At 53.9% G+C, this 14,600-nt stretch overlaps 2 protein-coding genes across 2 annotated transcripts in view; one reads left to right on the top strand and one right to left on the bottom strand.

Moving 5' to 3' along the window:
• ACACA (acetyl-CoA carboxylase alpha) overlaps positions 1-8,935 on the top strand; it is a 117,781-nt gene extending 108,846 nt beyond the window's left edge. Inside the window, 4 exon segments of the mRNA XM_084299665.1 lie at positions 604-758; positions 1,020-1,190; positions 4,447-4,583; positions 5,538-8,935. Of these exon segments, the coding sequence (XP_084155791.1) occupies positions 604-758; positions 1,020-1,190; positions 4,447-4,583; positions 5,538-5,664 (590 nt within the window). The 3' untranslated portion in view covers positions 5,665-8,935.
• A 2,994-nt stretch (positions 8,936-11,929) lies between these two features.
• The window catches only part of AATF (apoptosis antagonizing transcription factor), a 49,400-nt gene continuing 46,729 nt past the window's right edge, over positions 11,930-14,600 (bottom strand). Inside the window, exon 12 of the mRNA XM_084299458.1 lies at positions 11,930-13,067. Within this exon, the coding sequence (XP_084155584.1) occupies positions 13,004-13,067 (64 nt within the window). The 3' untranslated portion in view covers positions 11,930-13,003. The remainder of the gene's footprint in view (positions 13,068-14,600) is intronic.

Raw genomic sequence — 14,600 nt, 5'->3', positions numbered from 1 at the left:
TTGTATTGGTAGGTTCGCAAAAGCATTGCTTGGCCTGGAAGCAGCGCTGTGCGGCTGGGCTGGGGCTTGGGAGTGTGTTGGTGTCTGTGTGTCCGTGTGTCTGTCCGTGTGTCTGTCTGCTGTTCCCACCTCCTCTGACGTGGAAGAGGAGCTCGGGGAGGACACGAGGTCCTGCTGTGTTTGTGGGCTGGGCAGTGAGCAGCCTGCTGGGCAGCGTGTCACTGTGTGCGTGGCTTCACCGTGTCCGTGCTCAAACGAGCAGTGTGTGGGACATCGTTCGTTTTTAGGAGTGAGTCCAGCAAATCTGTCACTTAATTGATGGCTCAACTCATTGGCATTTAAATGGAGTGAGTTTCCATGGAGCTTTCCTTTGGAGCTCTTGCCTGAACGTTGCTGGCAGGGGAGCTGGGCTGGAGCACTTGGGTTTAACTCGAGGCTGCTTGGCACGGCTTCCAGCCGATGGGCTGGCGCTCGTCATGGCCAGAGCAGCCTGGGTTTGGCTTGAGAAACCTCCCTTCTCCCTCTGGACTGGCAGCAGCTGTTCGTGCAGCCCTGGCTCTGACCTGCTGAAGGTTCCTGACATGTGGCTGTGCCTGCTTGCAGGTACCCCTGAGCTGAGCCCTGCCGACCGAAAAGAGCTGGAGACGAAGCTGAAGGAGCGGGAGGAGTTCCTGATCCCCATTTACCACCAGGTGGCCATGCAGTTTGCCGACTTGCACGACACACCCGGCCGGATGCAGGAGAAGGGGGCCATCACTGTGAGTGCCACGGAGCTCGCCCCGGGTCGGGGCAAGCTGCTGGGGGAGGCAGGCTCAAAGGATCTGGGTGTCCCGTGGGGCTGCAAACAAACCTCGGCCCCAGTGAGCGGGCTCAGACACAGGGGCTGCATATTCCTCCTGTGCGAGTGACATAACTGAACGTGTCCTGAGCGCACACCTTTCCCTCCTGTGGGGAGCAAGGCATCTGTATTCCTCCATGTAAATGTCCCTCGCTCATTTCTCCACCTGTGTCTCGGGCAGGACATTCTAGACTGGAAAACTTCCCGTACCTTCTTCTACTGGAGGCTGAGACGTCTTCTTCTGGAGGACGTGGTCAAAAAGAAGATCCACGCTGCCAACCCTGAGCTGACCGATGGGCAGATCCAGGCTATGCTGAGACGCTGGTTTGTGGAAGTCGAAGGGACAGTAAAGGTAAGAGAAAACGCAGCTTCACCACGGCAGCAGCCTTTCTTGGGTGTGAGTTCAGTGAAGTGCTTCCAGGTGGAGTTGGACTTCTGGTTTTTAAATGCAATGTCCAAAAACATTTTAGGTGATAAAAGAGAACATGGGAATGTTCCCAGTAACGAGCTGCTGTATGGGAACACTTCGTATCAGGCCAGAAAAGCAACACGCTCAGTTCAATCGGTTTTTCACAAGCACCACTGGTGTGAAAACCTGAGCATCCTGAAAAGACAAGCAGCTGTCTCAGCAAAGCCAGGAAGGAGGCCCTAGGAAGGAGGCTGCGCAGAGGTGCTGCTGCCTGGCAGAACTGGCAGCAGGAGTCCCAGCAGCCCCGGGACACACTGTGCACCCCCCTGAACATCTCTAGCCCCCCATGTCTGCACACAGTGTGCCTGAAATATCGCTGTGGAGCTGCGAGCGCTCGCAGAGGCGGGGGGAAGGAGCTCCCCCAGCTGTGGGGACCAGTCCCTGCATCCCTCTGATCCTCCGTGATGTGAAAGCAGGATTGTTGCTATTTTTTAATCATTCTTTTATACTGAATAATATCCTAAATCCTGCGCTACCCACTGATGCTGAAGGGAGGAGGGGTTCCTGTGCTGCAGTTCTGCCGGGCAGATGTTCCGTGCCTGCAGGGGGCATTTCGGTCAGGTCTGGGGGCAGCAGCAAGGAGCCAAACCACGGAGCCGTCCTGTCCTGCTGCTTGCTGAGCGGGCTGTGTCCCTGCTGTCCCCCTTCCTCGGGGCTGCCCTCCCCTTCCTCCCCTTTCCCTGGGCCCTGAACTCAGCTCACACATGCCCGGCAGTCGGTGCCCGTCCCCACGTCCCAGCCCACGGGAGCCCCTGAGTCCCCCGGGCTGTGCAGGGCTTTAAGGCCACGTGGAGCCGTGTGCCATCAAAGGCAGGGGCACAGATTCGCTGCCAGATGTAACTGCTGAGGTTTGGGGGGGTTTGGGGTTGCCTCGGCACCGTCCTCATCTGATGGTTGTGTGCAGGATTTCTTTTTTAATTGTGCTCCAACTCTGAAGCTGGCAATCTCTGAAGAGCAATCTCTGTCGTGGCTCTTAGGTTGTTTTTGTCACAATCCTCCAATCTGAGTTCTTTCTTTCATTTTATTTTATTTTATTTTTAAAGTCACAAACACTCAGGGGTTCCAGAAAAGGGGGGGAAGTGCTCTCTGGAGGGCAGCAGGCTTTCCAAGGTAGTGTCTGAGCGTCTTTAAAAGCGGGCATCTCGTTAGCTAATACATTACACCAATCAAGGAGAGTTATCTTAAGCCACAATTAATCTGCTCCCTGGCATATGTTGATAGGAAAGCATCATGCTGTTTCTTAATTAAAAGCAAACGGATTAAAAATGATTAATAAGAGTATTAAATATTCTCCTAAAGTAAAAGCTTTGGGATTCTTGGGTAAATCTAGCTTTACGCAGGTCTGCAACCGTAAGGCAGCTTCTTGGTGTTTTTTTTTCCCTTCCCTGAAATCTTCCTAAGTGCCCTACTTTGTATGCAGGGAGCATTGCTGGCATGTCTGGGGGCAGAAGCAAGGAGGAAAAACCAACGAGTTTAAAATAATAAGAAGAAAAAAACAATGAAATAAGCAAAATCTCGAGCCTGACATGACATCACTGTTTTAAGACAGTCATACACATAATTTGTAAGGAAAAAAAAAAGCCAAAACACCTGGTGGGAGCGCTGGGCCGCAGTCTGGTACCCCTGTAGCATCTTCCTGCTGAAAGGGACGCACCCTGCCCACGGGGGGCAGCCTGCGGGACCGCGGCATCTCCCTGCTGGGCCACGAGGCTGCTGCTGCTGCTGCATCGCTGCGAGCACCGGGCTCGGCCTCTGCTTCAGCCGGCACCTCTGCAGCACGTCGGGCAGGACCCGTGCTGGGGCAGGAGCAGGGTGTGCGCGAAGGCCCCTCGCCACGGCACAGCAGCTCCCCGCGGGTAGAGCAGCAGCTTTGTCAGCACGGGGCGAGCATTTCTTGTGAGAGTCCTAGGAAAGAGGGGAAAAAAGTTCCTGGACTTTGGGAACTGGTAATTAAGTACATGGATGAAAGGTCAGCAGCGAGGGGGTGATAATTAAACAACGGGTCGTTAGTGCCAGTGCCGTCTTTGCGCTCCTCTCCGGTATTGGCAAGGCCGAGGGAAATCGGCTGTGGGGTGCCAGGCGGGATGGCCGCGGGATTTCCTGCAGTGAAAGCGTTTTGCTGGCTTGCTGCTGCTGCCCCAAGGGTGCCCCGGGCCTTTGCTGGCGCCCTGGCCTCGTGTGCTGAGCCTTCAGCTCTGGGTGCAGACGTCCATCGCGTGCCCCCACCTCGGCAGGACCGGGCGCGGTGCGGGGCGGCTCAGCCAGGCCCAGAGCCACCTCCTGAATTACCGCCCCGAGCTCATTGTCATTCTGACTTTGACTTCGTTAGTGATAACAGAGAAGGATAGTGCACCTTTAAATGACGAGCTTTGTGTTTAATTACCCAAATAAAATGACATAAATATGAATGAGTGCTAATGGTGGTACTTGCTTTTCCGGAAACCATTAACAAAACGATTCTTAAATGATTTGTAAAGAAAATGAGAGGAGAAGAGAGGAGCGAGAAGGCTATTAGGCATCTAACACACTCCTGAATTATTATGTAGTCAGCTACCTAGCAAATATCAGGTGAAATGATCTTGCAAAATTAAAAATGGGTTTTGTTGCCAAGGCCTCTCGGGGCTGCGGACACAGCGACCTCCTTCAGGAAGGGCCGTGGGTGTCCGGGCTGGGTCCTGCCGTGCGCCGACACCGCCTCAGCCTCCTAGCAGCAGGGACGTGGGTCCTGGGAGGGCTCAGCACCAGAAGCCCCGCTCAGCTGTGCCCCCAGCCCGCCCTGCCCTCCCCATGGGGCTGTGGCCTTTTGGGATCTGGCTTCTTGGCAGGGGCAGCTCAGGGGCATCCCTCACAGCTCAGTGGTAGCCCCTGGAAGCTGTGCTGCCTCCGCGGCTCGTGTGTAACCACACCTACAGGAGGAGATATAGAAGAAATGAATCTTCTTGTGACCTGCTAGTTGTTGGTTGTGTTTATAAAAGCCAAGCACAGTGGAAAAACCACCGAGGGCTGCCCCAAGGCTGCCAGTAATTGGGTTAACTTCCAGGAGCGGCACGTGGGGAGCGGGTGCCTGCAGTCAGAGGTGGGCCCACGGGACTTGGGGCGGGCGCTGGGACCCACGGTGACACTTGTGGTTTGCTCACAGGCCTACCTGTGGGACAGCAACAAGGACCTGGTGGAGTGGCTGGAAAAGCAGCTAACGGAAGAGGAAGGCGTTCGCTCCGTTGTGGATGAAAACATCAAGTACATCTCCAGGGACTACATCCTCAAGCAGATCCGGAGGTAAGCCACGCGCGCGGCCCGGCACCGCTGCGGGAGCTAATGAGAAATAGGGAATTGTCCAAAATCTGCATCTTGTGGACTCTGCCTGGTCTGGAGAGCTCCTGTGAGGGCGGGTGCCTTGAGCAAAATGAGCAGAGCAAATGAACAAAAAGACACCAGAGCGGGGCTCTTCTCCAGCAGCATCCAAACCTCCCTGGCCATGCTCTGCCCTTCCCTAAAACGAGAGCCGTGAAGATCCAGGGCACAGAAATTCCATTGCTAATGTGTCTTTCTCCATTTGAGACAGATAATGGAAAATTATTAGTTGGTAGGAGGTCATGTATTTTGGAGGAGCGCATGCTGCGTGAAGCAAGGAGAGAGCAAATCTCTGAGCTGTGCTCCTGCCGTCAGTGGGGTGTTGACCACACATGGCCAGAGAACCCTCAGTTTTCATCCCTTTATTTCTTCCAGCCCTAGTCTTTGCAGACCAGCTAGCTGCTTCTGTGCTCAGTGTCATAAAATGCCCGGTTCCTTTTGATTATTGCTCAGAACTACAGCAAATAACCCCCCTGATACTAACACATCGGCAGACAACCCAACCCTCCTGCCTGTCCGAGGTACTGTTGGTGTTTGCAGACATCCTGCAGAACCCGTTCAGCTTCATGAGCCAAACACTGTGAGACCAGTGGCACCAGGGCTCGCTCCTGCCCTCCCCACACCTCCCCTGCTGCCCTGGGTGGGCCCGGCCCAGCCCCGTGGGGATTTCAGCCTCCGCACGTCTGAGCTCTGCCACCATTGATCGGCGCGAAGGCCCTCGGAGCCCGCACGGCTCGCAGTCAGTTAACACAAGTGCCTGCTGCCGCGGCCGCTCTCTCTTGAAGACCCCATATTTCAGTCCTCCCTGACGGGGAGCTGTCGGACGCGCTCCGGTGCGAGGGCCGGGGCTGCCGTCACTTAACTCTCGCCTCTTTCCAGCCTGGTCCAGGCCAATCCGGAGGTTGCCATGGATTCGATCGTGCACATGACCCAGCATATATCACCCACCCAGCGAGCGGAGATCGTGCGGATCCTCTCCACAATGGACTCGCCTTCTTCAACGTAAGAGCATCGATTTCCCGTACTCCCCCCTGCCCGGTACAGTGGAGGAAAAAAAAAAAAAAAGAAAAAAAAAAAAGCTCAGAATTGCCCTTTGTCTGCTCGACTGCGACCACTGTACCGAGACGGGGAGGCTCAGGGAAATGCTGGAAGAGTGACATTTTTATTTTTTCAAATCAGACTGACCAGAGGAAGTGTGTTCTTTGGCCACAGACACGAGGAAAATGTATAAACACAAGCGCCTGCGGAATTGAGTTACAGCTGTCTAACTGTACCTTATTTATTTAACAAAGCGTGACTGGACCAACGCATCAGTTAGCTGTTCGACAAAACCACAGCCAGGCAATGACGGGTACGCTGGTACCGTGAGGTCTTGGCATAGCCCAGCGGGGGCTGAGTCCGCCCCTGCACCCCTGCCCGCTCCTCTCCCCACGCCCGGCCCCGCAGCGGCCGCGCGGTGCTGCCATGTGCCAACGTTACAGCCCTGACACCCTGCGGGGGCGTCCACTGCGGGCCGAGGCCGGGCAGGACCCTGGGGAGCGGGTGGGAGCCCCCCCCTTGTCCCTGCAGCTGGGAAATCCTCCTGTGTGGGGTCGTGTGGGCGAGTGGCTTCCGCCACCGTGTCAGCCCTCTTGTCTCTGTCAGCCAGTGCGATTTTTATTCCAAATGTCTGTCTTGTTACTCGGTAGCAGAAGAAGATCAGCATTTACAGCCAGCGCCGTGCCCGTGCCCCAGCAGCCGGGGAGGCTCCCGGGCTTCCCGGGGCTGCTCTCTAACAGGGGGAGCAGCAGGGCAGGGCTTCACAGGCTCCAACCCTTTGCCTTTGTGCCCAGTTCCCTTAGAATGGGTCACTGAGGCGTGTGAGAAGCCCTTCTAGGAGGAGATAAAAGATGAGACCAAAATGCAGCTGTTCAGCCGTTTCTGCTCTGCCTTCCCTACTCATTGTGAGGGGTAACACACATGGGGCAGCCCCACTTCTGCATACACATCCTCTAAGTGCTAATTCCTTTCATGTGAGTAGGCAGCCAAAGCAAAAAGCAGATACGTAAGGGAGTGGAAGGGACAGAGTCGAACACACAGATGGGGTTAGAACTGCAAAATTGGGTTTAAGGCACCTGAGCAGCTTTTCTCCTGTGCCCCTCCCTGCCCCAGAGCTGGCTTGAGCGCCGCCCCCACCACCTGGGTCACCCTCATGGGCAGCTGGGGAAGGGACCCAGCTGGTTCCCACAAGACAGAAATATTAAAAAGCAGTTACTTTTTGGTCATCACGTTCTTTAGCACCAGCTGGCACGTTCACCTGCTCCAGTGGTCGCTGTGCAGCCAGGACGGTCCGCAGTGGGTCCGCAGTCAGTGCTGGGCAGGGGCCAGGCTGCCCGCAGCGCAGGCTGAGGCAGCTCCCTGCTGACACTGCCCCCGGGGCCTTTGCCAATCTCGACACTTTTTTTATTTTCAGGGGCCTCCTGACCATAATAAAAGATCAGGTACACAGGAAGTCTGTAAAATGTGATGTTGGAGAGCTTACACCAATGATTGTCTTAAAAAGTATTTCAGATTTTACAAATCTGCTTTTAGTATCGCATGAATCAGAAGGGATGTTTTTATGAGTTAATTACAATGCCAGTGCCTCACACCTGTGCTCTTTCCTTCCGAGCTGCAGCGCACCCCTTCTGCGTGTGGGGTGCGAGAGCTCTTACAAAGCCAAGGTGCAGCACCGCGGGCGGCTGCTCTCCTCCCCAGGGAGCACAGCGCCACGGCCCACGGTGCCTGGAGTCATCTGAAGGACTAGCCTCGTCCTAATAGCTTAGAACCCTAATTCGATTTCAAAGACTCTTTTTTTTTTTTTCCACTAGAGCCCCCCGAACAAGCCCCTAAAGATGCTTTTACTTAGGCCACTCTGGGCTGCAGCAGGACACAAAGGACAGACAGAGAATGTCTCAGCCAGGCAGGACTGCTCGGGGTGGGCGAGCGCAGCGCACGGCCTGCTGGGCTCCTCTCCTGTCCCCAGCGTTTCCTTCGTGGTGGTGCCTCAGACCCGGGCATCGCCGTGGTGCCTGCAGGTGTCAGAGGGAAATGTCCTGGTGCCCACAGCTCGGTTCCTGTGCTTGGGGGGAGCTGCAGCTGCCAAAGTCTGGGCAAGAGCAGAGCCCCTCTAGCTCAGGGTTACAGGCACTGGGGCAGGCTTGACTTAATTTTGGGGTAAAGTAGCTCCAAAAAAAAACAAAACAGCCAGTAGTTAGCATTGGAGCTGGTTGGAAGTTGAAGCCTGGCTCTGGCCGTGGGAGCACTGCGGATGCCGTGGGTGCTGCAGGCGTGGGGGGCAGTGCCCGAACCGAGCCGGGCGGGGGGCAGGCGCTGCGGGGAAACCACCCTCGGTACATACAGTTCTTGCTGGTGCTGAAGTATTTCACTTACCTCAATTTCTTTTAATAAAAAGAATGAATTACATCTCTCTCTGTTGCCAGGAGTGAAAAGTCTGTCACCCCTCATCCCGAGCACCTCCGGGGAGCTCTGCTTTGCCTCGGGGAAGGAGCTGAGGCACTGCGTGGTCTTGGCTGTGCCCCTGCCTGCACGAGCTCCTCATGAGACTGCCCGGCGGGCCCCTGTTGCCCCTTGTTCCCTCCCGTTGTCACCCCTCTGGAGGTGTTTGGAATAAACCTTTTGGGACATAAGAACACAGGTGCCAGTGGGAGGAGCAGCTCCTCTCCGAGGGCTCCGCTCTGTGCCCTGTGCTCGGCCTGGCTCCCAGCCCGCAGCTGCTGCCCCAGCGAGCTGTTAGCATCGTGCCCCTTCCCCAGCTTCATTTTCCTCTTTAATATTCGGCTGAAACAAGTGAGCAGGGAAAGCCCAGCGGCAGCGAGCCTCTGAGGGTGCCACAGAAGAACCCTGAGCCCTCTCCCAGGGGTGTCACAGGGGCAGGGCCGTGCTCAGCAGGAGCCCCGTGGAAATTTCACCGCCAGGACCTGGGCTGTAGGGCTGTCCCCGGCTGACCCCGGAGCAGTGCACCAGCTCCTTTCCCAAGTTCCCTGCCGTGAAGGTTAGTTTTGGGGTGTGACGTGTCAAACCAGACGATGTTAGCCAGGAAAACCCCAGCGTTGTTCTCAAAGCAGAGTCCTGATGAGCAAAAGCATAAATCACCCTAACAAACATCATACGGTTTGGATGGGGGGACCCCAGTGAACTCTAGAAATGCATTTAAAACTCTTTAGCCTAAAATATCTACATATTAAAATGCCAAGAAAAGTACCAAAGCTGTAAGCTCTCAAAAGCCCGAGATCAAAGTGCCATCATCTTTTAATGTAAACCTTTTGTTGCATCAACAGTCTTAAGAGGGATGAGAGACATCAAAATAAAAACTGAGACAAACTGTGGCTTTGTAGCTGTTTTTTGTTTTAGTCTCTTCTCTCAATTTGGGCCATGAAATAGGTCAGCTCCATTACTGATCAGCCTTCCCACAAATATTTAAAACAAATTGAATTGCACACCCAATACCCATCACAATTACGCCAGGCACAATAACTAAATTAGCAATTCAACAAAATAATTGGAAATGCGATTCTCTCTATTCCACAGCCTCCCTCAGGGGTTTGGCCGATCTATGGGGGGAAAACTCTGCTTTACTAATTCTGCAGCTAATTAGAGACACACTTGTAAATGAAGTTGTTTGTCTGAAAGTTGAAATTCTTTGCTGTTGTGGGGTTTGGGGGAGGTGGGGGGGTCACAGAGCCCCTCCATCCATCCCCCCGCCGGTCACACGCGCAATTCCCACGTACAGCCCGTTGCTGTGAAATGTTTTGCAAAGGTGTAATGCCCGTTTGTGTAGGTACTAATTAGCAGATGTAGCATGAATTAATACAGAATTAATATTCTGCTGGGGGGGGGAGGTCTCGCCCGCTGTTAAATGGTGGCACTGAGCTTTAGGAAAACTTGGTGGAGAGCACCCCGGCCTTCTGCGCACGAAGCTCTGGTCCATGCTGCAGCCCCGAAGTCCCATCAGGCGTGATCAGGACCAGCAGCACCTGCCCCAGTTCCGGGGTTACTGGGGTTACTGGGGGCAGAAGGCGCTGCTGCTCCAAGCCCTGCGCTGCTTTAGCGGCAAGGTCAGCGGGGGAAGCGGGGCCCTGGCAGGCTGGAGCTGCCGGCCCAGGTTCTCCCCACGTCTCACACTGCCCAGGTTGGGGGGGAGCGGGGAGAAAAGCCTGCTTAAACACTGATAAGTGAATTCAAAAGCATGCTTAGCAGGGCTTTGACTCTTATCTCTTCAAACAATACGAATGGGAAGTTATCACATTCAAAGTGTTTCGTATTACCCTTTTACCATTACATCCAGCTCTCCAAAAATAAAAAATCATAAAAAAAAAAATATGAAGTGCCCTGGTGCTACAACGTTAAAGGACACAGAAGTCAAACTGGAAAGGCGTTACAGCCTGCAGAATGTGCAGTCAACGCCCCGAGCCTAAGCCACAAATAGAGGCCAGACAAGTTGCCAGCACAGCAAACCCCAAAGTAGGGTAGGGGCACGGCGCTTTCTGTTAACCATCCTTAATGCTTGCTCTGACAGTGCGAGCAGCATGAAACCATTCCACCGACACAAACTTTGGAAGCAGCCAATTTACTCCCCTTGATGCCTTTCAGAATTGCGGTTATTAAACCATGAGATTTTAATGATGTTAGACGACCACACAGCTTTGCTGCTGCTCGGAAAATAAGTGCAGGTACCGTTAACGGGTGGGGAGACGGAGCCGTGTGCGGGTTGTGCCAGGCTGGGAAGGGGAAGCGGCGCACGCAGCCCGGCTGCTTTCCACCTTCTGCCAGGGAATTGATGGGGGGATGCTTCCAGGAATGGCCTTGGGGTGGTCGCACCCCGAGGACGGTAACAGCTGGGAGCACCAACCCCATGATGGGCTTCGTGTGAAACTAAACGACCTTGCTCACTAACGAGCGCGGGACTGCTCAGCACAGGCTGAGCCAAATCCGCTGCTCCCTGCACCTTTGGGTGGCTCTCACGGCAGCAACTATGGGGTGTCGTGCTGCTGTGGGGCTCTTTGCTGGAGGTGAGGCCGTCAGTGGCATCCCGAAATAGGAAGGGCAGCAGAAAGGAGCAAGTGGTGGCACTCAGTGAGCTGCTGCCTGGCACATTTTGAGCAGGGAGCTGCGAGATGGAGATGGGGGCTGGAGAAATCAATGCGCTTCCCTGAGAGCTGCAGCTACTGCCTCGCTGCAAGTGAACATAAAGATTTATCCACCCGTGATACATACGTTTGCCACACCAAGTCAATACTCACCTTGCACTTATTTTCTAAATCCAAGAAAAATGGTACATTTACCGGGCGGGGAGCCCGGCCTCCGCCACCTCCTCAGCCCCCATTGATCCGGGCCCAGGACCGGCAGCGGGGAGGGGAAAAGCAGCGCAAAGCCCCGGGGGCTTCCTGGAGCTGGGGGGCACAGGCACGAGGCCACACAGTGCCCTCGGAGTCTCCTTTTAGAGGAGGGGAGCTGGGTCTAACTCCGGCATGGAGCTTTTTTGAAAAGGTCACAAAACCCTCAGCTTAACGCCCCCCTCCCAAAGGAAATGTTTCTGTTCCTGGTCACTCGCCTCTCGCAGCACCCCGCGTGGGGTTGGTCACGGGCTACTTTTCGTGCAGGGTGGTGGCATTTAGCCAAACTGCAGCCGTACAGACGTGCACCTTGCTCCTGCTTTTAGACAGTCCCACGGCGAGCACTGCTCGAGCCACGTCCCTGCAGGTGTTGGTTCTCCCCCGGTGCGGCAGGCGCTGCTCCGTCCAGCACGTAAGGGGTCAGGCAGCTGTTGACGGGAAACAGGTGAGTAGAAAGCAGACTTAAATCTGTAATGAAGAAGTGTAAAAGTGATTAATTAATTTCAGGTGTGCAGACAGCTCTAGGGACGCAATGAAGAGCAACAATGCAGCTACCGAGAAAGTGTTTCAATGGGGAAAAAAAAAAAAGGGCTACAGGCACATTGCCACAGGCCTGGGTTCGAGCAAAGGCAGGCGCTGGGAGCAGAGGGAGCTCCCCTGGCCGGCCGGCACCATGGGGGTGTTACATTTTAATTTAAAAATTAATTTAGCCAGGGCAGCAGCTCAGCACCACAGTGACATGCCCACAGACACGAGGCCGTGCGGCTTTCCTGTGTCACCACCGGGCCCTGGGGAGAGGCAGTGACACCAACGCCTCTGGGTAAATAACGCCCTGCTGCTGGGCCCAAGAGGACCCGCAGCTGCCGGTGCCTTTTCTGCACGGATCAGACGTGGACAATCAGTTTACAAAGCGTTTTAATTAGAGCACAGAAAACACCAAACAAAGACAGTAGAGTTCATGTGGTCACCAGCAGTGGCCAGCTCATTATACAGAGATATGCACAGATTATTTACGCAAGATAACCTCCATTGCAGATTGATCACAGCAGGCTAATAAATTCCCCTTACGGGGATTAATTTCCAGCTTCTGACCTTTGGATATAAAAACCCCACAAAAAGCCCCACGTGAGCGAGCTCCTCTGGCCAGCTTTACATTTGTGCTGGCATCTTTCAAAAGTGTGTCACGGCGATGGTGAGGACAGGAGGGCTCAGAGTCATGATCAGCAGAAATAATTAAGCGTACAGGATCAATGATGGACTGAAAAATCCACCAATATGTTCTAATGGCAGAAACATCCCCAGATGTGTCCCCATGTTGCACTCTGACTCAGCCCATGTCCACGTCTGCAGCACGTTCGGTCAGGAATTGGCGTGTGGACGGGGAGCGCTGGCTGTCTGCAAGGAGAGCACCTTTTCTCTGTTTTAAGGCCACGTTAATTATGTAAATGACATTTAAATCCTCTTGACTCGGTGAAAATAAAGTCACACATTGCAGATAGGCAGCCAACGAACAGAACTGAACGCTTCAATAAAAAAACCACCAATCCCCAAAATAAAATCTCGGCGGATTTAATACGAACGTGGGTGACCTGATTGCAGGAGGGGCTGGCGAGCCCTGCTGGGCTGAGCAGTGTGTCCCTCCCCCCGGCAGAACAAGCTGCCTGTGCCGAGCAGATTGCAAAATCAAGGTCAGGAATTTAAAAGGAATAGTCGAAAACCGATCGTCTTTGGGAGGAGGCAGAGTTCCTTTGAAAGGTGGGGGGGAGGCATTTAGCCAAGCCAAACGTCTGCCCCACACTCTTCTTTCTGGACCGGTGTGTTTCGGCAGTGACTGTGTTTGGTGTTCCCTCGGTGAGGTTTTTAGGAACAAACCAGCAGCTGGAGACACCCCGCTCCGGGTGCTCTTGGGGCAGGGGGTGCGGAGCCTGGAGGTGTGCTTGGTCCTGATGCGAAGGCCGGGTGCTAATTCTGCTAATTCTGCTCGGGTTCTTCAGGACGTGTGATTTTTCCAAACAGCGACCGATAGAGCTCCGTCCTGGGGAAAGGAGGGAGGAGGAGGGGGAAAAATTACTTCCCAAGGTCAAACTGGAAGCAAGAGGCTGCCACCAAACCCACCTGCTCCTTAAAACGAAAAGGCCTCGTGTAATTAAAAATGCATTCAACAATCGTTATTAATACATGCAAGCAAAGGGAAGAACTTGCCTGAGCCCAATCACACGCGGTACAGAAATATGTAAATATTTCAGTGTGGCTGGATACCGTATCTCTGGAGAATGAGGGCTTCTATAAGTTTGCCCTTTACAGACAGGCTCTTCAAGTAAGAAAACAAGATTGAATATTTTAATAGGATGTATGAGACCGCAGAGCCATAAGGAGGATTCAATCAGACAGTCTTCGTGGGACTATAATTTAGTTTTCATACATTTTCTTGGACTTGACGGTACTTGAAAAACAATGAAAATGACCCAGCAACAAGAGTCCAATTAATATCACATATGCAGCAATTGTGATAACAGGAGCAAGTTTAAAAAAATAAAAAATAAAATAAAATAAAGTGGGCTGGGGTTATTTATTTATTTTTAATTTAAAACCAAAGTAACCTGAGAAGAGAGCTGGGAAAAGGAGAGAGCATTTTTATAACTCGCACATTTCAGGAAATCAAGGCAGACCCCAGGAGAGCACCATTTCCTACGGTGGCTCTGTCTGCAGGCACAGCCCCGTTGTGCGATGCCATGCAGTGCTGCGGGGGGGATTTCTTCCCTCCTGAGCTCTGCAACGACCACGGGGTTATTGTGGCCACAAGCCCAGCCATCCGCTCGCTGCGGGCCCCAGCTCTGTGGTTTGTCAGGGCCAGCACCCAGGAAAGCTGCTGCAAGAGGAGGCCGAGCTGCCAGCACTCCCCCGGGACAGGCAGAGCAGGGCAACATCTCCTCTGCTCAGCAAGGATTGCGGCGTGGCCTCGAAGGATGAACCTCAGCCCTGCCAGAGATGCCGTGGTTTTGGCTGCCTCCTCAATTCAGATCACAACAGGGCTTGCTGGCCTCGAGCTGGGAGCTGTTTTGCTGCCTGGCTCCTTCAGAAATCAAGGAGAGGTGGCAACTGGCTTGAAAAGTGCCTGCTTCTTGCAGACACTTCCACTGCAGAGAGCCCCCTGTGAAGGACGGAGCTCCTCCGTGGCAGTGGGAGGCCAGTCACTGATCCCAGGGGCATGGAGCAAAGTGCCGGGGCCAGCAGCAAAACCACCCTAATTCACTGGGCCACGTCTCTTAAATTAATTTTCATTTCGAACCTAATTAACCAATCAGCGGCTCTACCCTCAGACAATGATGTGGTGAGGGATGTGGTGAGGGATGTGGTGAGGGATGAGGGCTCCTCACCTACCGATACGGGTGGCTCCGTGCTCTGTGTGCGGAGCTCAGCCCCGAGCAGGGAGCTGTAACTGGAGTTTCTGTGCTAGATCGAGGGTGTGCAGGCCATTTTGGCAAGTTTAACTCGAAAGCAAAAGCAAACCCCTTCTAGAAAACAGAGCTGATGTTTGAAAAGCTGCTCTGAGCTCAGGAGAGGAAGG

This window comes from Netta rufina (genome assembly GCF_964035555.1).
Source record: "Netta rufina genome assembly, chromosome: 21".
Classification (NCBI taxonomy): Eukaryota; Metazoa; Chordata; class Aves; order Anseriformes; family Anatidae; genus Netta; species Netta rufina.
Note: the sequence above shows the minus strand (reverse complement) of the source record. Positions and strands in the feature narration are given on the sequence as shown.